Raw genomic sequence first — 23,860 nt, forward strand, 5'->3', positions numbered from 1 at the left:
TTAGGTGGTGAGATTACCCTTTGTTTTCTTTCTTTGCATATTTTTCAGTTTTCTATCTGGAAATCATGTTAACTAATTTATAATAAATAAATAAATGGTTTTTTTTAAAAAAGGGAAGCAGTAAAAGATAGCTGCCTAATACCTCAATAACGAAAAAAAAATCATTTTTTTGCTTAATTAGTATGCTGTTTGCACAGATTCACTTTTGCTTCCGCAATGTTTCATTTTCTGGTTTGAACTCTGATGCAGTTGCTTTCTGAGTATTGGTCTGCTAGTGAAAGCAGATTAAGCATTTCTGCTATCAAATTTTAAAAATTCAGTGTTTAAAAAACATGGCATAGTAGAAGCTTTGCTAGACCTTTCCAGAACTGTATCATTGTATAATGTACGAGATTTGGAAACGGAAATAGACCAACTTGTGTGTGCCTCCCATGGCTGTAAGTGGGACGATTATTCCTATACCTGCTTTTTGCCAACGTTGCTTCTGTCCTAAGGAAATTCTGCCATCTGAGTCTTCCTTGAAGCAAACGTACACCTTCCCAGAATCATCTTTTATTCCCTCCTTTTGTCCATCTCCCTGATTTGCCATAATAGGGCATTCTCCTAAATGTCGGACAGTCAAAACCTTATGACGGTCTTTCCGGGTATTCAATGGGTGAATGAATAAGAACTTGAACACATTGGGAGTCTGCTACTGGGAGTCTGTCACTTCAGCTCATTCTCTCTCAGACTCTGCAGAAATCAGTTTTGTGGTGATTCCATAGAACAGTGGTTTCCAAGGGGACATTTGGTAACCTCTGCATATATTTTTTATTGTCCCAATGTGGGTGAGGTGTGATTGGCCTTTTACCCACCCACTGTGTTCACAGGGCTGTATGAGTCTGCTAGGACTGTATGAGTCCGCTAGGGCTGTATGAGTCCGCTAGGACTGCCACAACAAAATACCACAGACTAGGTGGCTTAAAAACAGACATTTTCTCTTAGTTCTGAAAGCTGGAAGTCCAGATCAAGGTGCAAGGAGGGTTGGTTTCTGGTCAGGCCTCCCCTCTTGGCTTGCATTTAACTGCCTTCTTGCTGTGGCCTCATTTAGCTGCTTCTCTGTGCATGCTCAGAGATTTCTCTGGTATTGAAGCCATGTTGTTGTCTGGGGTAATACCTGAGGTTCATTGCCTCATGCCAAGAAAATTGAGGACATGGACACACACAAGGAGTGAGTTTAGGAGCAGAGGTTTAATAGGCGCAAGAAAGAGAAAGGAGAATAGCTCTTGTGAGAGAGAGGGTTGCAAGAGTAGGTCTTCCGGCCCACTGCGGAGTGCACCGGATTTTACAGACAGGCTTGAGGAGGCAGTGTCTGATTTACATAGGGCACACAGATTGATTGGACCAGGTATGATGTTTACATAGTACATGGGGAAGCTGGCCACCCCACCCTAATCTTATTATGCAAATGAACTTTCCACTTGACCTGGGCTGTGTCATCTGCTGCCTACTGCAAATGTGGTTGGAAAGGAGAAGGAAAGATGGAGCCGCCATTTTGAACATGCATAGTCCCAGGTGGCCCTTTCCTATTGGCACAGCTGCCTAGCCTTCACCTGTGCAAACTTGTAGCCTGCCTTTCTAAGTCTGCAGCTTGATTTTATAGGCTACTCTTTGTTAGCAAAGAAAATGATTTTGGGGCTGCTTTTCCTTAAAAGGAAAACCTTACCAAGGACCTTCCTGCCCTCACTATCTGCCTACATAACTTCTTCTTAACTCCTGTGTCATTATGTTCTTTTTCTTTCTCTCTTTTTAGAGACAGGGTCTCACTCTGTTGCCCAGGCTGGCACTCACTGTCACCTTGAACCCCTGAGGGCTCAAGCGATCCTCCTGCCTTAGCATCCCAAGTATCTAGGGCTAGAGGTGCATACCACCATGCCTGGCTAAGTTTTAAATTTTTTGTAGAGATGGGGGTTTCATTATGTTGCCCAAGCTGGTCTTGAACTCCTGGCCTCAAGAGATCCTCCTACCCTGGCTTCCCAAAGTGCTGGGATGACAGATGTGAACCGCTGTGCCCAGCCTCTTCTTATGAGGATACTAGTCTTGCCAGATCAGGGCCCACCCTTTTGACCTCATTTAACCATAATTGCCCACTTATAAGTTCTATCTCCAAATACAGTCCCACGGGGATTAGGGCCACATACGAATTTTAGAGGGACAGGATTTAGTCTATAGACAGTGCTTAGGCCAAAAAAGCCCTGCCATAAAGAGATTCAGAGTTGTCTCAGTTTCCTCATCAATAAAGTGAGGGCAATCCTGATGCTTATTGCAGTGGATGATTGTGGAGAGCAAAAGAGCTGACAAACATCAAGCACTTAGAACAGGGCTGGAGACAGTGTGAGAGCTTGCCAAGCGTTGGGCATTGTTACTTTGTTACTTTTGACATTTTTGTTATTTAGCTGTTGTATCCTTTGGGTATCCTGATATGCTCTAATTTTTAAGTGCTTACCCCATACCATGTATGTATAATAATTAAGCAGAATTTAAGGGACCTGGCTGAGCAGAACATGAGGAGAGGGCTGTGGAGCGGTCCGTGTAGAACCTGTGGCAGCACCTTCAGCAGGCCTGGGACAGTGACCTCTGCCTGGACCACTTCTGACTATTTTACAGTGATGCAACACCAATGGCTGTTTCCTCTTGGAGACATGGTGGCACTCTGGTGACACCAGCGTGTCTCCTTGCATTTCACTCTCTTTCTCACGGATTAGGTTGTCTTTCCTTTGGACCATATGACCTGAACTTGCTGGGTCATTAGAGACTCTTACACGCACCTCCTCTGGAAAGTCAGTTGGAAAGGAGTCTACAAGTCCATTCCATGTTTCCTGATAAAGAAGGAACTAGTAACATACCCCAGAGACAAGGATAAATCAGAATTTCTTTCTCTAAATTAAGACTGAAGTCATTCCACATAAGAAATATGCAGAGCACTTTTATTACTGAAGGACAGAAGAGGAGAACCTTTTCATTCACACAGCTTCTAGATTATGAAGTATAATATGCAACCTTAGAAAGAATTGTTTTAACTCTAAACAAATGAACGAGGAAATTAAATTGAAATTACAATAGTTGAAAATGTAATTTGTTTATAAAATAAATATCTCCCTGTAAGTCACATCACTTTGATTTCTGAAATCCCCCAAATTCTATGTTAAATGATTTCACTGTTTGGTCCCCATTTTTTTCCCCCTCCTTTCAAGAGTTACTATAATTACATGCACTAATAGAATTCTTTATGAGATAGAGCCTGGAGCTAGGTAGCAAACCTTTTGCAGAGGGAAGGGTATTTTTGTCATATACCTCCCTTGGTGTGAATTACTTGTATAGGTAACTCTCATTTTAAATGAGCATAAACTACCTAAATTAATGAAGTGAATGAGCTTATGGATCTTGCTGTAGTCATGTTCTATTTGTTGTGTAACTATTCATTGGGGTCTAGATGCTTAGATGAAACCATTTTAGTTTAGGTTTCATCTAAACTCAATAATATGAAACTAAGTCATTGTTCTATATATATTTTTATTTAAAAAAAAAAAAAAACTTGAGATGGGGTCTTGCTGTGTTGCCCAGGCTGGTCTAGAACTCCTGGGCTCAAAAGATCCTCCTTCTACAGCCTCCCAAAGTGCTTGGATTGCAGACATAAGCCACCATGCTCAGCCAGTTCTGCATTTTTGATCGATTCCCAACAACCGACCCTAATGTACCGTGGAATGTAAATTGTGCCTATGGCCAGCAGGTGGCAGTGTTCAAACCAATTTAATTAAGCTCAGTAAGATGAATAGCTACATTTTTACTGAGCACCTACCTACCTTACAGCATTGTGCTAGGTGTAAGAGATGCAACACTAAACAAAAACTGAACCACTTATTGCCCCATATAGTTTATTTTTTGTTCTTGTACTATGTGTGAGACTAGAAAACCTGTGAATAATCCCTCAAAATGCTTACAAAATGACCGTGTTTTATATCGATGGGCAAGGGAGGTAGTGGAGAGGATGTCACACAAGAATCACGAACTATAATACAAAACTAAGAGTAAAGGGTCATTAGAATCACAGGAAAAAAATCACATTTTTACTGCTCATAGGCAGTAAAAATCTGTTTCAATAATGATCATAGGGAAGCAATTGTTCTTCGAGTCGTCTCTCACTTTACTGTCCTGTGTCTAGGATGATGGGTCACAATCCCTTATGTGTAATCCTTTGGGCCAGATGTGTTTAGAACTCAGGATTTTGGTGATTTTAGAACAGTAGCACAACATATACTGTGCATTACCTAACACCCACTCGTGGAACCTGGGGAACCTTGAAATAAATCAAACACATTCATATTTATGCCATAAAATATATGAGAGTCCACTCTATATGGCCTCATGTTGGTCAGATCTGCTTTGCCAAAAGCTTTGGGTTTTCAGAGACTTTTGGATATTAGGGTGGCAGATGAGGTATTGTAGACCTATGACATACTATCCCATGAAAAAGAATCTACCCTAAAATCTCCAGAAAAGATGTCAGAACTTTCTTTGGTAAACCATTCCAATTTTCTAGAACATGGGTTCGCAGTGTGTAGAAGCTATGAGAGTTTGATTTCTGCATTTGTTTCAACATTTGTTCAGCATTGTTGGGTGTTGAGCAATGGCATGCTTGTGTTAAAGTAGACTAGAATTAATTTTGTTTTGGGAATGTTTAAATCATTTCATTAGATATTTTGAGCTGATAAAGAATGTTGTAACATTAGGATTAGAAATTTTGACTACAGAAAAAAGAATCTTTTGCTCATGATCACTTAAAAATGTGACTTGAGGTTTCTGCTGAGTTTCAAGGTACCTACTGATAATAAAAACAAGTTAACTAAAAAGCCAAGTAAAAAACATACTGCATCAAAGCAGGCAAAGCCTTCTGTTGCTTATAGTCATCCAGCTGTTGCTTATCCAGTTTTATTTAACTTGTGAAAACCAAGGGTAGAATTTACCATAATATCTTGGAATGTTACTGATCTTAGTTGACTCTAGATTTTAACAGATTGCTTTTTAATTTTGTAATTTAAGAAACAAACTTAGAACATTTTCACTGCAATTTCTCCGAGTGAATAGAGACCCTAAAAGAAATATTATTTCCCGGAAGCCAGAAGAATCTCCAAATGAAGTTATGACCGAAATAAACAGGATAAGAGGGAAAAAGGGAAGGATAACCAGTGAGGTTACAGAGCTTTTCAAATGGAAGAACCATACCAGTGTTCTTAGCCAGGCATATTATTCCTTCAGATACCTGATTTTACAAATTGTCTTTATTGGTTTGTTTTATTGTTGAGTCTTTTCCTTGTTCTCAAAAGTATTCCAAGCAGTGTATATAAACACATACAAAAATGTGAGGAGCACGGGAAGGAAATTAGGGAAGGCAGGGTGAAAGCTAGCACATCACCGTTTGTACGTAGCCTCTGATCTCACCAGGTACCAAAGTGAAGAGAGAAGCACTCTCAGTTACTTGAGAGTATTACCTCACTGAGGCCAGAGAGCACATTCTAGTCACTGTATCCACCCGGGGCACAGCATGGTATGTCTTGGAGCAGGCCAGTGATATATGCTTGATATTACAAGTATTTGTCAAATGAATCAAGATTTATAGTGTCTTTATGATGAAGAATAACTGTAGTGCTCTGTAGAAATTCAGCTTGTATTTAGCTTTCAGACATTTCCCTCTGGCCTTCAGAAGGGGATGCTGTTTGTAGGGACCACTGTCCCCAGTAACGTCGTTAAGAATAAGAGGGCAAATTGTATATGGGCTTTTCCTCATTGGCTCATTCATTATTAAACTGATGTGATTGTTGAACAAACATTTATTGACTCAATTTGTTCCACAACACGTGGATTCTAAAACCTGTCTAGGAAAGGGAGAGTGTAATTAAATACATACGAAAACTTGTATGAGTTATGTGAGTGACCTTGCAGAGCCTTGTTAAAGAACATGTAGTTCATTGTAGGCACTTGGTAAATATTTGTTGAAGGAACTAATGAAGAGGTCATCAGGTAGATGGAAGAGAAAGGCATTCTAATCAGATGGGGAACAAGCAAAGATTTGAGGAGCTACTGGCGCTCCAGGAGGAAGGATGATGTATGTGTGTTGGTGTGGGAGCACTGGGAACACCTGGTGAGAAATTAGTCTGGTTTGGTGAAATAGATTTAAATCAGATTTGCAGTGCTACCAAAGGGAGTTTTATTTTATTGTGTTTTTTGCTTTTAAATTTTGTTTTATTATTTGTTTTTTCATTTCTTTGTCAGAAATGTGATCTCCAGCTAAAGTGAGATAGAAGGCTAATATGCAGAAACACCAGCTCATTTGACACATGTCATCTTACCAAGTACCCCTAATAATCCTCTGAAGCAGTGTTCCCATTTTCCATATTAGAAAACAGAAACCTGCTGGGTGTGGTGGCTCACGCCTGTAATCCCAGCACTTTGGGAGGCCGAGGCGGTCGGATCACTTGAGATCAGGAGTTGGAGACCGGTCTGGCCAATATGGTGAAGCCCCATCTCTACTAAAAACACAAAAAATTAGTCAGGTGTGGTGGTGCGTGCCTGTAGTGTCAGCTACTTGGGAGGCTGGGGTGGGAGAATCACTTGAACCCGGGAGGCAGAGGTTGCAGTGAGCTGAGATCTTGCCACTGCACTCCAGTCTGCACAACAGAGCAAGACTCCGTCTCAAGAAGAGACAAACAAATGGAAACTCAGAGAGTTGAGCCATTGGCTCAAGATCACTCATTAATGAAAGGAAACTCTAGCTCTTCTTAATTAAGCAAAATCCCATTCTTTTTTCCTTTTTTTTTTTTTTTGAGATGGAGTCTCACTCTGTAGCCCAGGCTGGAGTGCAGGGACGTGATCTCAGCTCACTGCAACCTCCGCCTCCGGGGTTCAAGCAATTCTCTGCCTCAGCCTCCTAAGTAGCTGGGATTTTAGGTGCCTGCCACCACACCTGCTAATTTTTGTATTTTTAGTAGAGATGGAGTTTCACCGTCTTGGCCAGGCTGGTCCTGAACTCCTGACCTCATGATCCACCCGCCTCGGCCTCCCAAAGTGCTGGGATTACAGGCGTGAGCCACCGGGCCTGGCCAAAATCCTATTCTTAAGATTGGCAAGGAGGGAGAGTAGAGTATCTACATGGGGAGCAGACCTGGTACCGGCAGTTCCTATTCTGTTCCCCAGACTCATCTTCTCTTGGACGATCACTCTGCAGTCCCCACTCAGCCACATTGCCTCCTCATTTAGACTTGGGAGCACAGGGAGGACAGGCTGGAAGTCTCAAACAAACGTTTAACGTTTAGGAAATAAACATAGTCATTAGTCATAAATTATTGTGAGCTGCCTTTAGTTGTGAGACCCCGTGGAGATCCCTCTTTGCTTACCTCTGTCCTTCTTCGTGTCACAGAGAAGATCTTTAACTCCTACAACCATGAAGACCTTCAGAAGATGAAATTCCTGCCCAAGAGAGTGGATGCCCACAGAGACACTGGTTGTTTCATATTCTGCCTACTAAAGACTTATCTGTATTCAAGGTATTGGAGTACTCGTCATGGTGCCTGCCACTTGGTAGAGGCTTATGCATATTAGCTACTATTATGCACCTCAGTTTCCATTTTTGACAATCAACTTCTACGGGATTGATCCTGAGGCACCATGCTTATTCTTGTGGCCCTGATGACTCAGTATTTTATTCTGTTCTCATGCTGCTATAAAGAACTGAACTACCAGAGACTGGGTAATTTATGAAGAGAAAAGGTTTACTTGACTCACAGTTTTGCGGGCTTAACAGGAAACGTGACTGGGAAGCCTCAGGAAACTTACAATCATGGCAGAAGGCAAAGAGGAAGCAGGCATCTTCTTCACACGGTGGCAGGAAAAAGAGTGAAGTGGGAAGCGCTGCATACTTTTAAACCATCAGATCTCATGAGAACTCACTCACTATCGTGAGAGCAGCAAGGGGGAAATCCAACCCCATAATCCTATCACCTCCCACCAGGTTCCTCTTCCAATTTGACATGAGATTTGGGTGGGGACACACATCCAAACCATATCACTCAGTGTGACAACCTTATCGATGTAAAGATAGAGTCAATATTCCCATAAGGAATAGATACATAGACTAGCAATGGGACCGTTTTACTATAGGATTATTAGGAGTTGAGGTTGAGGCTTAGCCAGGCCTTTCTATTGAAAGGCCCCTTTTCCTGGGCTTTCATTAGAAAAGAGAGAGAAAGGGAAGAGAGAACCTATGTCTCAAGTTGTAAATTTGTAAAGAACACCACAGCTGTTTAACAGCCTTCCTAGTGCATGGACATTTTCTTAGGCTTCTAAGATTCCTTGGGAAAGCAACACTGAATGGCTGTTAAAATGCCTTAGGAATCATGGAAAACTAGGAGACTTTGAAGTGACAGACAAATGTCCAATTTTCTGAAGAAGAAAGACACGTTTTGCCTCCTCGATGGTAAGCCCCATTTCATGTCTTCATTAGCAGAAGTCTAATAAGGATTTGTTAAAAGATGGTTTGAAAACATCTGCGCAGGAAACATGCACCCTACTAAAATCCGGCTCTCCAGAGCTTAACAAGGACCAAGCTGAGCCAGATCAGCACTGTTTCTTTTGGGGGTAGATTGCCAGTTGGATGGCTCAGGAGGTCATGTATTTGCATCTCAGCCAAGACTCCTAACACAAATTGATTTCTATTTTATGTCAGTGCCTGTTGTGTGCCAAGCCCTATGTTAAGCATTGAGAATTATCAAGCTAAAATGGCTCAGTTTTATGATAGCAGAAGTATTCTATTTTTCTCAATAGATGCACACATATGAATGGTTGGAAATTCTGAAGTTAATAAAATTAATGGCAGATTTAATATATTGAATAAACACACCTAGTTCCTGAGGCATTGCCCCCCTAAAGAGTGGTCTTTCATGGCATTTATCCGGGCTCTGCGCTGCCTTGTAAATGCTCTACCAACATTTTTGTGGCGATGTTTATATATTTTTGGATAAACCAAAAATGGCGAGAAAAACGTTATTCATTGATGAAACTAGTCCAGAAAGATGATCCTTTTCTCTGACAAAGACCAAAATTGTGATAAATAGTAACTACAAAGTCTTATACTCTTTTCTACTAATTAAAAAAAACATCTACTTTTGTGTTTATGTGTGTGTTAAAGATTTAGTATTAGTGCATGGAATTTTAACCATAAACCTTTGAAATAAGATAAATAAAATCTTCCTATCCAACAGATTTCTCCTTCTTTCCAAACAACCAATCTTTGTTCTAACAAAATTTGTTCTAACAAATCTTTTCTTTTGTTTTTCCCAGTAGCTCATGAACTCCTCAAAGTCAGGGCCTGTATATCGTAGCCTCAATGTCTGATAAAATGCCTGGATGCTCGAAAGTCCACAATAAGCACTTCCTGAAGATGTATTCCCCGCCCCTGCAGAAAACTTAATTTGCTCTAATATTGCATTAATTATAGAATAGCATCTGTATCAAGTTTATATTGCTACTATAACAAATTGTCCCCAAATTAATGGCTTAAAACAATACAGATTTGCTATCCCACAGTTGCAGAGGTCAGAAATTCCACAGGGATCTCACTGAGCTCAAATTTGTGGACAGGACTGCATTCCTTCCTAAGGCTCAAGGGGAGAATCTGTTTCTTTCCTCTTCCTAATTCCAAATGCTCTCTATATTCCTTAGCTTTTGGTCCCCTTCCTCCGTCTTCAAACCAGCAATTGTCTGACCCTTTTGCTGTGGTCACGTTTCTGTGTCTGGCCACTCGGCTAGGACAGGTTCCCAGGTTTTCATGTAAGGTTTCCTGTAGTAAGATTGGGACCACTTGTGTAATCCAGGATATTGCCATGTAAAATAATGTATTCATAGATTAGGATTAGGGCATGAACGTTGTTGTGAGGCCGTTACTACTCTTAGCATAGTATCCAGATAAGAACGGCAGTAGTGTTAAGCTATTAGAATATGCCCAGAATATTTTTACTATGTCTCACTTCAATCGAGCACTTGAGAATTGTGGGAAAGAACCAGAACAGGGAGGAGGAGGTTTGGAGTTGTACCAATCTCAAGGGCGTTTGAAGGAATAGAGTGTTTGGCTTAGAAAAATACAGCTTAGACCTCTATATAGGGGTAGGGGCGGACTGTGATTGCTGAGGCCTGAGATGACAGCTGTCTTCAGAATATCAGAAAGTTCTGTCACAGACAGAGGATTGAAACTTATGCTTCACAATCTCAAAGAACAGAATAGAATAAATATCTGGAAACTCCTAGAGTGCAGCTTTTGGCAGAAAATCAGGCAGAGCTGTTATGGCTGTTACTGATGTCCTTAAGTGCCACAGGCTAGAAATGTCATAGCTTGATGGTGTGGGAAGTCTTATAAAAAATATTTAAGTATTAGATGAGGGATCATCTCAGATGAACCCTTAACCTAAATCTAATCCTCGTAGTCAATCTCGTAGTTAATGATTGTGTAACATTCTATAAGGCTTAGAATTCTTTTTTTTTTTTTTTTTTGAGAGTTTTGCTCTTGTTGCCCAGGCTGGAGTGCAATGGCACGATATCGGCTCACTATAGCCTCAACCTCCTGGGTTCAAGCGTTTCTTCTGTCTCAGCCTCCTGAGTAACTACGATTACTGGGATTACAGGGGCCCACCACCACGCCTAGCTAATATTTTGTATTTTTAGTAGACATGGGGTTTCACCATGTTGGCCAGGCTCCTGACCTCCACCCGCCTCGGCCTCCGAAAGTGCTGGGATTACAGGCGTAAGCCACCATGCCCGGCCTTATTCATAGCTTTTGAATACCTCTGATTGCATATAGCTACAGTCTAACAGGGCCCTTCATCTTTATTGAGGATCGTTTTGTTCTCACAAAATCCATTGTAAGGATCTATCCCATGCCACAAAAAGGAAGAGGTGAAGAAAGCTGGTAGAGTTGAGATGCCCCCTTGGAAGGTGAAGTGGTCCAGATTATTATTGAGAATATAAAAACAATGACCAAAGAAACGGTGCAAGATTTTAAATGCACACAAATACTTAGAAAAATACTCTCCTCTGGCGTATCAGATGTAAAAACAAAACAAACAAGCTTTAAAGAGTCAAGGCTTGAAGAAAGTGTAGATTCATTGCTATTAGGTGGTCTGTGTGAGTATTAAGTATGATTCATCTTTTGAGGAAGTTAGATATTTTAAAATGAAGGAAAAAGAAGTAGATAGGGTTATTTCATCTTAATTCAGGAAATACATTTTTGGGACTTTTTTCGTCAATCCACTTTGGGGATGATTATTTGGAATAATTTGTTTAAGATTCATGAGACTGCCGTAGAAAGTATTGTTTTTTTTGTCACTAGTGTATGATGCATAAAAGCTCTTCTTCATACTTTTTCAAGAATTACCTTACCATGAACATTCTTGACCTTTTAAATATACATCTGAATGTTTAGATTATAAACCTGAACTGTACTGCGTTATGTTAGACTATTTGACCAAAAACGTATTTTCTACCACAAAAAAAGTCCAAAAGGAATTAATTACAACTTCAATTGTATTCAAGATCAGTCTTAGTGGTTCTTTATATCTGTGATTTACGTATCTTCAAAGAGAGTCTTCAGTGTCTTTGGGACTGTAATGGGCATTCTAGACTAAGAGGAGCTTGTTCAGACACTTAAGATTTGGGACCAATGCTTTCAATGACTTCATAGCCATTCCATCTTCTTTCTACTTCTGCGGATTACCCAACAGCAATAATGATAATCTGAGCCAGCTCCTGATACTTCTCTCTATAGTCAGGAGAAGGTCAGCTATTTTTTGATCCCCATGGGAGAAAGACAGCTCCTCAATCACTATCTTAAAATAGCCTGCAATTCTCAGCTGCTGGGCTGGAGTCCCTCCAGGGGAGAGCAAAGGGAATATGAATCCTGCCGGCGGGGCGTGAGCGAGAAGCCACCAAAACACGAGCTAGGACAGCCTTCTCAAGAAGATTCTGCCGACTCAAAAATATTATTATTATTATTATTTTTTACTGTTGTTTCTGAGAAACTAGGGGTCTTACCATTTTAAAATTTCGTATTTTATTTAAAAGGAAACCAGTGAATTGAAAATGAGACTAAATATCGCTATCTTCTTTGGAGCTCTCTTTGGTGCTTTGGGGGTATTACTCTTTTTGGTGGCTTTTGGATCGGATTATTGGCTTCTTGCAACCGAAGTGGGGAGATGTTCAGGTGAACAGAACGTGAGTCTCTTCTTCAAAATAGTGATGCACATGGTAGTTAGGAAGACAGTCTTATGTATGCTCTCGAAACCAGAGAGTAGTAGTGGAGTGTCTGTTTCTTCATAGAAGAGATATGTAGAAAGCTACGGAGCTTTGTTATTTGGGATAAAATACATGTCCTTAAAAAACTTCCTGGCTGTAATGATTTTGATTCTATTTCTCGTACTGATGGCAAGTTACTTCATCTTGTTCTGTTCAGATAGAGAACGTCACTTTTCACCATGAAGGGTTCTTCTGGAGGTGTTGGTTTCATGGGATTGTGGAAGAGAATGACTCCAGTATTTGGAAGTTCTGGTACAGTAAGTACAATTTAGCTTTATTTTCCCCCTTGTCTTTAAAATAAAAATGAACAATCTCTTACATAGTATATGTCACTTTGAGAGGACTGGATTGTGAATTACAGAATCTCAATTAGATGTCTTTAAAAGGTTCATCATGTCGAGATTCCTTTTCAGTAAGTAGACATGGCTATAGGAATAATTATTTTATCTTTTAGCATAAAGCAGGAGTCTGAATATTTATGGCAAAACTGAATTATCCAGTATTTCTCTGCTCCTATTTAGAATACACTAACTCTAACAAACAGAACCGGTATTGTCTATAGCATTTTTTCAAGTGTCTGTGAATACTATGTTGCAAATAAATGAGCTGTTTTTGCTATCAGCCCTTGAAATCTCAAATGTAAAAATCCATAAATAGAGATGTATTATTTTATATTCATAGCGTCAAAGTTAACAGTATCTTTTTTTTAAAAAAAATGATAATTACCAGCAATGGCAGATGAAAGCTTATATTATTTGAGCTTTAACCAAGTTTGTTGGCACTATCAAGAAATGCGTTGCTTTTGATGTTTGTGTTCTCATTGAAACTTTAAAGTCACTTTTTAAGGTAGCGTAACTTTTAAAAACTATAATGCATTCCTTCAATTGTGTTTTTTATATTGAATTATTCTTTGAAAATCCATTTATTGAAAATAGCTAGCACTTATTTCATTGTATTCAACAATGAAAGAGCTTTTTATTAGCCTAAAGCTTATTGAGAATTGAAATTATTAGTCTTCTTATCAAAAATCAAAGTATGGCATATACATAATAGGATCATGGAATATTTAATAAAAATAGGAGGTCCCTGAAAACTTAAGCAAGCTGGTGGTAAGTTGGCATATATAAGGAACAAAGTAGTGATGAAGCCGCCTTTTGAGGCAAGTACCTGATAGACTATCTTACAGTGGATTTAGGGGCAGGGGAGTAAGCATACAACTTGCCAGTGGAAATGATTTAGACTTTGGTAAAGGAAAGTAAGTCAGACTGTGCAAGAGGAAGATTTTGCCAAAGACTTTGAGAAAGAAATAATATTTCAATATTTCAGTCCACCTTAAAGTGTACATATAAAAATTTTAATTTTTCAGACAACTTAAAAGTACCTTCTTGTGACATTTTCAAATATTAAAAATTTATTTGAATTATTGTATAACTTATCATTTACATTCTTCCCTAAAATAAAATGGATATAGAAGAAATTTTTTTATTAATTTGAACTAATCAAGGTTAAACTTAAGTTTATTAGATTTTTAAAACAATTATTTTTTTAATCCCTACTGTATGCTAGACACTGTTAGGTACTGAAGAGTATGTGAAAATGGATGAAATGTGGTACCTTAAATCGCAAGGTGATATAAAGGGCATTTGCATTTATTCCATTGAATTATGTCATGTAGCTAGATGTTCTGGATGAATCCACCTTCCAAGTCTCATGTGCATCTTGATATGAGTTTCCTAGAGGGCCCTCCTCACAACAATTCTCTGAATTTGCTGATGGAACCAGTAGTTTTATTTTGCTTGTGTAACCCTTGTGTTCTGTATTTCTGTTCCATTAAGGATGAGTCATCACTGAGTTTTTCAATAACAGGTGCCATTTTTTTGCTCTCCTTTCTAGCCAATCAGCCACCATCCAAGAACTGCACACATGCTTACCTGTCTCCATACCCCTTCATGAGAGGCGAGCACAACTCCACCTCCTATGACTCTGCAGTCAGTAAGTACCTCTGTCCTCAGCCTACCTCTGAAAGGGTTTTATCTTTCTGAAGGATACCCAGATCAAAATTGTTGAGAGCAATTAAAAAGCAATTTAAGACCTGTAATTTCAACTTTTTTGATCTGTTAGATTAAAAAATGTTATTTTTAATGTGCCATTTATAATTTTAAAGAACATAACTTTGATCTAAAAGTAAAGTCATTGTAATTTACTAGCTGCCTATTAAAGTATTTTTAAATGTGCTTTCCCATATGAAGATAGTAATATTTATTAAGAAGAACTGCTTCTTAAGGTTTTAACAGACCTAAAATGAATCCTACAGTTGAAAATATTGTAATATACATCATACTTCTAAAACTTTTTTGTAATTATTACACATGAGAATATAACAGATAAATATATATAATATGCATATAACACATATATATGATATAAATATATAGTTACGCTACTGTTTTCATACAAAATGACTGAACTCTGTGTGTGTAATATCCCATAGGAGAAAGACAGACAGATATCATTACTTAAAATCACATTAAGAACATGAAATTTGTAATAACTTGCTCAGGGTTGGTACAGACTATCAATGTCATATATAGAACAGAAAATTGTTTTTCAAAAAGAATAGCTATTATATTTAATGTTCTCAATAAATTAATATTAGTCAAGGTTCTCCAGAAAAAAAGAGAAACAATAGAACACATAAATATATATTATATACACACATATAGGTACATACATATGCATGTACACATACACACACACACTTAGAGTGAGAGAGAGTGATTACGAGGCCTGGTAAGTCTGAAGTCTACAGGGCAATTGGCAGGCTGGAGATTCAGGTCAGAGCTGATGCTGCAGTCTCCAGTCTGAAGGCTGGAGACTCCAGTAGAATTTTTCTTCTGCAGTCTGGGAGCTGACTTTCTTCTTTCTCAAGAAACCTGTTTTTTCTCTTTAGATCTTCAGCTGATTGGATGAGTCCCAATCATAGTGTGGGGTAGGGAGTAATCTACTCTACTCAAAGTCAAGGAATTATAAGTGCTCATTGCATCTAAAAATACCTTTACAGCAATATTAAGCTATTATTTTACCCAACAACTTGGCACCATAATCCAACCTAGTGGATATATGACAATAACCATCACAGAACTCAACACATCTTTACATGTAACTATTTTTCATCTTTCTGTTAAATATGTAATTCTATACATTATAATTTTGTTTTAGTTTTGTCAAAGAATGTAGTATTTGCTTGCATTACATCATGAATAGGACACTTATAAAGAGAGTATGAGATCTGGATAGGGAAAGAGGTGAGCTGACCCACAGCTGTGCTTGTCCACCAGGGTTCCTTGGGTTCGAAGGACTGGGGCCACTTTCCTTGAAAACATGTGTGGTATGGATGCTTCTTCCCATTAAAAGCTGCAGAAGGCACCTCACTCACATTTGTCAAAACCTTGGTGTCATGTGGAACGGACTTAGAAGTATACAAGCCTACCTGTCACTAGTAAGAGAAGAGATGGATGGCATAGGAAAGAATAGGAGAAACTCTTTTGTTTTACAGACAAGTTACAAAACGATGCTCCTTCCCCAACATTCTTACTTTTATAAAATGAACTGAAAAGTAATACAAGGTTGGCTTTCCAGAACGTTAGGTATTAGCATAAATATTAGTATTGTTGTTATGCATATAATGAGGTCCTGTGATAAGATATGTATTGTAGGCACCGTATATTTTAAAATGATCACATATTTGAAAAGCCTTTGCTTCAGGGAGATAGTGGAGAACTTGAAAAACAAAGTAATGTCATCTGTGCATAATAATTATGATGGAGATGGATTGTAAATACGTGTCAGAAAAATTATACTGCAATTACGCTTAGAATTATTATGTAGCACTGCGTTTAATTAGTGTGTCACTTTTTTGATCTAGTGACAAAACCAAATCCAATTTTTTTAAATGATCAAATTCCTCATTGGCGCACATACTGGAACTCATTTACTTTCAGAAACTTTGTCAATCACTTTAGGTAAACATGATTGAGACGTGCAAAGATGTGTTCTACAACAGAAATGCTATACTCAAGTTTCATTCATCATCATCGTAATGTACAAGGAAATTTGATATTACGTTTGTTAAATTTTTGGTTTTTTTTGTTTGTTTCTTTCTTGTATCCAAGAGAAAGGTATAGATTTCATCGGAAGCTTTGTACCTGACTTTTCAGTATGGTTTCCTAGTTAATGAGACTACATATCCTTCACTACGCTTGAGAATCACTATTAAGTTTCATGTAGCTTCACAATTACCCAACATCAGATACTTGCCAGGTCACCTTTGGTAAATTGAAAGTATCATTTATAAATTCTGATGTATTGTGGCCTGGCAAAGTATTGGTGAAATGGCTTTGTAGTGTTCTGAGCTTTTACAATTGCAGTTAGCCAACGTTGAATTCAGTGAAAATAATATAGTGGGTGTATGATTTTTCTGGAGTAACAATTTTAGAATTATAGGACACTACCAATGAAATTATCCTTTTATAATAAGGAGACTGGGAATTAGAGAAATCATGTGATTCTGTCTTCATACAGCTGCTTATTGGCAGAACCAGTGCAAAGAACCAAGTCTGGCTTTTGTTTTGTTGATAATCTAATAAACTGCAGCGAATGAAAAGGCTAATTGTAGTGCATACTATTAAAAAATATAAGTCTTTTATTTATATCTTTACAAAATAACAAATTAAACTTCCATTGGCTCTTTCTGCCTTTATATTCGAAGCTGACTTGTGTGTATAATCAGGCCTAATTCAGTGTTTTCTTTCATTTAAAAGAATCTCAAATACATATTCTGAAATTCAGTTATCCTCAAATCTAGTTATTTGAATGACTGGCCAAGCCTGGTGAAGGTGGTCTAATTCGCAGAATTGCTTTTGAGGTAGGCTTGTGTACTTCTAAGTCCATTAAACAATTCTGTTACCTTTGGAGACTTGTCAGAGTCTAGATTTTCTGGTTTGTTTCATGTTTACATTCAGTCACAGTTCACTTGCTTGGCATCATTTGGCAATGATGTACTGAACAGAAATGAATATTCAAGACAATTCCACCCCGAGTGAATTAATTTTTTGCTTTCTCAGTGTCCCCATAGCCTTTGATGACCCCTCTATCAGTGCTCATTATGCTTAACTGCAATTGTTTGTTTACCTCACTTCCTACATTATGTATTCGAGCTCTCCAAAGCATAGTTCCTGGTAATTACTAGATGCTTAAAAATATGTCTAGAATGACTTTATGCAAAATTACAGTTACTGTTTTCAGCAATAAACTAGTTTGATTTTATTTTTCCAAGTGGAAATGTTTATAAACTCAATTGCATACTTTTCATTTCTTCTGAAGCAGAATGCGATGAACACAGTTTCAGCTTTTCTTGATGAGTGGGAACAAATACGTACTTACAGGGATGAGCTCTCTGACCTTCTTTAAGGTCGTCCGTCTCAGTATCTGTCCCCTTGCCTCAGGAGCTGTGTATATGCCCTAAACTTCCCCAAACGGTGTTCCTCTCTTCCTTCCTCCTCCTCTGTTCATTTTTCTAACAGAGCAGGTTTATCCCTCCAGCCAGTTCAAGCTTCAGTTTCCCAAGGAAGACTTCCTTACCTGCCCCCTACCCTACTGGTACCTGCGCTGGGCCATGCTCTCCTTTATAAAACCCAGTCTTTAATCTGATAATTCGTAGCACGGTTTTAAACTATGTACTCGTGTACTTATCTTGTTCATGTACTTTCTTTCCAGTTCAATCCTAAGCTCCATGAGAGTGGGGGCCTTGTATGTTTGGCTCTCTATTGTATCCACTGTGGACCAAAAGCTGAATGCACGTTTTGGGGAGACTTCATTATCACACTGTACTGTGGTATGAATACTGATGCCCTAAGTCACTATTGATGTGCAGAATTTCTTTAGCCCTTTACTAAATTGACCTACACTTTAAAAATTTAAAATTTTTAAAAAAAAATTTGTTTGGCCAGATATGGTGGCTCATGCCTGTAATCCCAGCACTTTGGAAGGCTGAGATGGGCAGATCACTTGAGGTCAGTTAGAGACCAACCTGGCCAACATGGTGAAATCCTATCTCTACTAAAAAAAAAAAAAAAAAAAAAAAAATCACACATACACACAAAATTAGCCAGGCAGGGTGGTGCACACCTGCAATCCCTACTACTCGGGTGGCTGAGGCATGAGAATTGCTTGAACCTGGGAGGCAGAGGTTGCAATGAGCTGAGATCATGCCCCTGCACTCCAGCCTCGGCAACAGAGCAAGACTCCAGCTCAAAAAAAAATTTTTTTTTTTTGCATACTTTCTGTAATTTTTGGTCTTCCACGTTGTTTTCACCTGCCAGCTGTCTTTTGCTTTTATTGTCAATGTTTATTTATCTAGTACTATTTTCTGGTCTTCTTTCACCCTTATAAAAGTGTAAGCTGAAGTGAATGATGTGAGGCTACAAGCAGGGGGGCTACAAGCGAGGCAAGATGTTAATTGGTAATGCATTAGGCTGCAAGTAACAGAAAACAAACTGTAGCTCAAAAGGTTATTTTTCTTCTGGAACAAGAGGGTCAGAAGCACCTTCCACAATGATGCTGCCAGGAACCCAGGCTCTGTCAACTATTTCTTCTACCATCCTTGGAGATGGATAGTTACCTTCATGCTCTTTCATTCTGAGGAAAGTGGAAGTGCTCCTAGAATTTAACAGTCAGTTTCTGCCCATGTTTTATTTATCAGAACAATGTCACGTATCCCTGTGGTTGGTACACATTGTTTTGGGCTGTCTAGCAACATAGAAGGGAAATGGAGAAAGCCTGGGAGTGAATGAAAATCAAAATCATTCAGTGAATCAATATCATCAGGGGTTGAACAAAGGTGGGACCATAAAAATGGAAAGGAAATAAAGAATATAATTGATATGTGAGGAGTTCACATGTAAAATTGGTAGCCAAACAAAAAAGAGCTGGAGGGATCAAGGATGATGAAGAAGTTCCCTTTTCAAATAGGTGTAATACAGTTTAAATAACATACAGTAAAAAAGTAATGTGGACATGTACCTTCAAACAGTAAGTATTATTTTAGTGGGTTTTTAATCCTTTCATATGCATATTATATTATGTTTTAATCGTCATAAATACATGTCCATCTTGCTTTTCTATTTTTATAGAAAACATTTCCCCGTGTATTTACTTTGATTTCTTAAATTTTAAACATGTTAGTTGCTACCTCTACATCAAAAATAATTCTATGTATGTAGCATTTTTTATTTTATTTTATTTTATTTTATTTTATTTTATTTTTATTTATTTTTTTTTTGAGACGGAGTCTCACGCTGTTGCCCAGGCTGGAGTGCAGTGGCGTGATCTCGGCTCACTGCAAGCTCTGCCTCCTGGGTTCCCGCCATTCTCCTGCCTCAGCCTCCTGAGTAGCTGGGACTACAGGCGCCCGCCACCGCGCCCGGCTAATTTTTTTTTGTATTTTTAGTAGAGACGGGGTTTCACTGTGGTCTCGATATCCTGACCTTGTGATCCGCCCGCCTCGGCCTCCCAAAGTGCTGGGATTACAGGCTTGAGCCACCGCGCCCGGCCTTATGTAGCATTTTTAAAAAATAATTTGTATTTATTCTTTGGGTTATATTTCCAGAAGTGTGAATAGTGAATCAAAACATAGGAATAAGTTTTCTTTGGCATTGTTATTGTGCCATACTATAAAATTGCTTGCCAACTGGTACTAAACTGTGAATTACTTTCAACTAAGAAAATTTGGTAAGGTGGACAGAAATCTGAGGGTTAAGAGGGGGCATGTTTTGAAGTAGAGCATGGCGATTTACTTTGGTTTGGACGTATTAAATTTGAGTTGATGGTGGAGTAACAGTTTGTAATAATTCAGCAAGTAACTTGATATGCAAAACTGATTTTCCTTAAAGTCATTAATTATCATAGTTGATATTGATGAGAAATTGCAGAGGTGATTTTTGATATCAAATATAATCTTTAAGGAAAACAATCGTAGGAAAGAAGACAGTAAAATATCAGTTATTCTTAGGGGAAGAAGGGAAGAAGAAAGACAGCCCACAAATGAGGGAGAGAAAGAAGCATTAAGTAACAAGTCAGTGAGCAGTCTGGTGCATTTTCTTGGGAAGAAGGCCGTGATCTTCAATGTCAAATGCAGAATGAATGGACATGAGAAGCAGGCAGGAAGGAATTGGGTCATAAGCCAATGATGTAAAAGTTCTTGGGGCCTAGTAGCTCCGTCTTCTCCAAGGGCTCAGCTACAGACACCCATTAAAGGCTCCTTGTTCCAGGCACCTACTTCTATCCTAAATCCACCTAAGGCTTCCAGATCATCTGCTGTGTATCCCACCCCGGTTCACTGCCCATTCTCTTAGGTAGGACCTGAGGACTCTTTCCTCTTTACTCTACAATGCCCTTCCTCCCTCAGGGATCCCATTCCATTTTCCTACACATTTTGTCACCTGAGGATCCTCCTGAGAGCCAAACCCTACCTCAGGCTTTCTCCTTTCTTCTCTTCTCACAGGAAGAGAGGTCAGACAGCAGTGATCTCACAAAGAGGTGGTGTCAGAATGATGGGAATGTGAAACCACACGCTGGGATGCTTGGGGAGTGAGTAGTCAGGAAGCAGAGACCTTTTCAATCAGCCAACACGGCGGCTTGGAATAGCCACCAACAGAGCACAGCATGGTGGAGGATACAGCGTCCTTATACAGACAGCCACATCCACACACAACTACTTGCTTTACCATACAAGGCAAAATAAAATACAAACACGAATGTCCTGACATTTGACAGTTTGAAACAGCCCAGGAAGAATTAAGATTTGAGTCTAGAGTTTATATAAATGTAAATTCTTAAATAATTTAGGAGGCACATCAACCTGTTGTAGGTACCTAATCTCATTGAGATACCCCCACCTCAGCCGCCACCCTGGCTTACAGATCGATCACTCTGTTGTAGCTGGGTCTTATTTATCAGTTTTTTGGGTGTTCGTATATGGTGATTCTGGACATTGTCCTAAATACAGCAAATCATTCCAGATACTTCCACTCTATTTTAGTTAGCTAGAAAAAAACTACACACCATAAAATTTAATGGAAAATGCAATTTAGTCTCCTTTTCCCGTAAGTGTCAAGTACTTAGATATTTGGAAATGCCTAACATCAACTTAATTTCCCGGTATTGGTTCAGACATTTGGGATCACACAGCCATGACCACAGACACAGTATCACATTACAGGAGTGGCTGCAGTTCCCGAATAACAGCTGACTTTCATCTGGGACCCCAGCCCAGGCTCCCTTGCATGCAGGCTTGGGGCTGCTCCCAGGGTGGCTCACTGGGCTTCCACATGCCCTAGCTCTTGAGGGTAGAGTTGGCTTGAAAGTTCTAGGGCACAATATCAAGGCTGTACTTAAAACTCACTTTTTTTTCAGAGGGTGCCATTTCGTGTTCTGTACAATTTATCTGTGGGCTTCTCAGAATTGGTTGGCAATTTATGTAATATCCCTGCAATAATGGGAGGCAATTGCTTCCTGAAAACAAGACCTGTGATTATCCCAGCAGCATGGCCTGGGTTCCCTTCGCCAAGGGCAGGCTTCCACCTCCACAGAGGCTTCAGTGATCCCTGAAAATGCCTGCCACGCTCAGAAGCAGAAATCTCCTCTCACGCTAGGAACTCCTGATGCGTACAATGGGATTTCTCATCCTTGGCACTATGGACATTGGGGCCAGATAATTCTTTGTTGTGGGACTGTCCTGTGTATTGTGGGATATTTAGTGGCACCCCTTGCCTCTACCCAATAGATCCCGGTTATGAGAACTAAAAATGCCTCCAGACATTGCGAGGCGTCCTGGGTGTGGGTGGCCACAAAATCACCCTCTAATGAGAATCACTGAGGCCATCTAGACATTTAGTCCCAAAACTTCTAACCCAGGCCCAGGATCTTCTTTGAAATTATACTTATACTGCTTATACCTTGTGCTGAGCTCCAGGTCTGGGCCCGAACACCACACAAGAATAGCTTCCTTCCACTGCCTTCTTTCATGCAGGGTATACAAACCCCAAAGGAGCAGGGAGCTGTCTGGACCTCTCTTATCTTGAAGCGTTATTGCTTCTGCCTGAAACTTTGGACCTTTCCGTGGGAGAAAGCATCAATTAGAACCAGGGAAAAGCAATTTTTGAGTGCCTGCTGTATACTAAGCACTGTTCTGGATGCTTCAGAATCAGCCCTAAATTCTTGCCCTCATGGGACTTTAATTATAGCGGGGAGGCTAAAGTAAACAGTCAGTCAAGTACTTCGAAGAAAGTAAAAGATGCGAGGGGTGTGTATGTGTGGAGGGGAATTCCACGCTAAGTAGGGTGACCAGGGCGGCCTCATCAACAGGTAAGGTTTGTTTTGAGGTAGACATCCCTAGGTTGAATGTGGTCCTGCCATCCCATAAGCTGTTTTGGAAGCTCCTCTAGTCCTTCTTTCGGAGACTAGATGGTGCTGCAGAGTGTTTAGCACAGGGACTGGCTCATGGTAAGGGTTCTATGGGGGTACAAGCTGGGCTTCCGGTCTGCATTCCTCACCTGGTGCCATCACTTTGGCTAAGAGCACTCGGGCAGGCTTCTTAATCTCCACAAACTGGTGTGTAAAAGGGAGATAAGAATAGTTTCAACCTCACACAGTTGTTTTCAAAATGAAAAGATATCATAATACAAATGCTTGGCAGAGTCGTTGCCATGTAGTTGGTATTCAATAAATGCCAGCTATTCTTATGATGATACACCAATTTAGAGCACCAAAAATAAGACATCGTTAGGGCACATAAATTCATCATAGCTTCTCCAAACACTTTCTGCTGTCTGAAGGGGGTGTGTGTGTGTGTGTGTGTGTGTGTGTGTGTGTGTGTGTGTATCTGTGTGTGTGTGTGTGGCCACATAAGGCATTTGGCAGACTTCCCAGCCAAGAGCTAGTGCTTCATAGACACATGTTCATTATTGGTCATTATCACTGTCATCCTAGTACATGGTAGTTAATATTATGTCATCTGTACTGACCAAGATATGCCACTCTTTAGCTGGTAATTGTGATTAACATTTACTCAACAGATATTTTTTAAGCACACACTATATATGCCAGACACTTATTAGGTTCTGGGAAACAGTAGTCAAAAAAAAAAAAAAAGGGATAAAAGTTCCTGCTCTCATGGGGCTGACATTTGGGTGAGGGGAGTCAGAGGAAGCAACATAGCTTGGTGGATTACATGGTAGTTACAAGATGACACGTGCTCTGGAGAAACCTAAGACATGGACAGGGCTGGAGACGAAGGGGGTGGACAGAAATAAGAACTCCATAATGTGGCCAGAGGAAAGCACATCTCTGACATTGGAGTGGAAACCAGAAGAAAGCAAAGGAGTGAGCCATGTGGTGAGAAGAAGGGTGTTCAAGACAGAGGGAACAT

The 23,860-nt window shown here is 39.5% G+C and overlaps 1 protein-coding gene across 8 annotated transcripts in view; it reads left to right on the forward strand.

The window, feature by feature from the left end:
- Window positions 1–23,860, forward strand: part of TMEM182 (transmembrane protein 182) — a 416,631-nt gene that overhangs the window by 13,433 nt on the left and 379,338 nt on the right. For 6 of the 8 annotated variants that reach the window (XR_012421977.1, XR_012421978.1, XM_074011170.1 and 3 more), the window contains exons 1-3: window positions 11,976–12,294; window positions 12,533–12,632; window positions 14,269–14,367. Coding sequence is in view for 6 of the 8 variants with exons in the window: in XM_074011170.1 (XP_073867271.1) it covers window positions 12,163–12,294; window positions 12,533–12,632; window positions 14,269–14,367 (331 nt within the window). In the remaining 2 variants the exon portion in view is untranslated. Of the gene's footprint in view, window positions 1–11,975; window positions 12,295–12,532; window positions 12,633–14,268; window positions 14,368–23,860 lie in introns of those variants that run through there. The other 2 variants (XM_005575169.4, XM_045368694.2) reach the window with 1 other exon arrangement.

The sequence above is a fragment of the Macaca fascicularis genome, chromosome 13 (genome assembly GCF_037993035.2).
Source record: "Macaca fascicularis isolate 582-1 chromosome 13, T2T-MFA8v1.1".
NCBI lineage: Eukaryota > Metazoa > Chordata > Mammalia > Primates > Cercopithecidae > Macaca > Macaca fascicularis.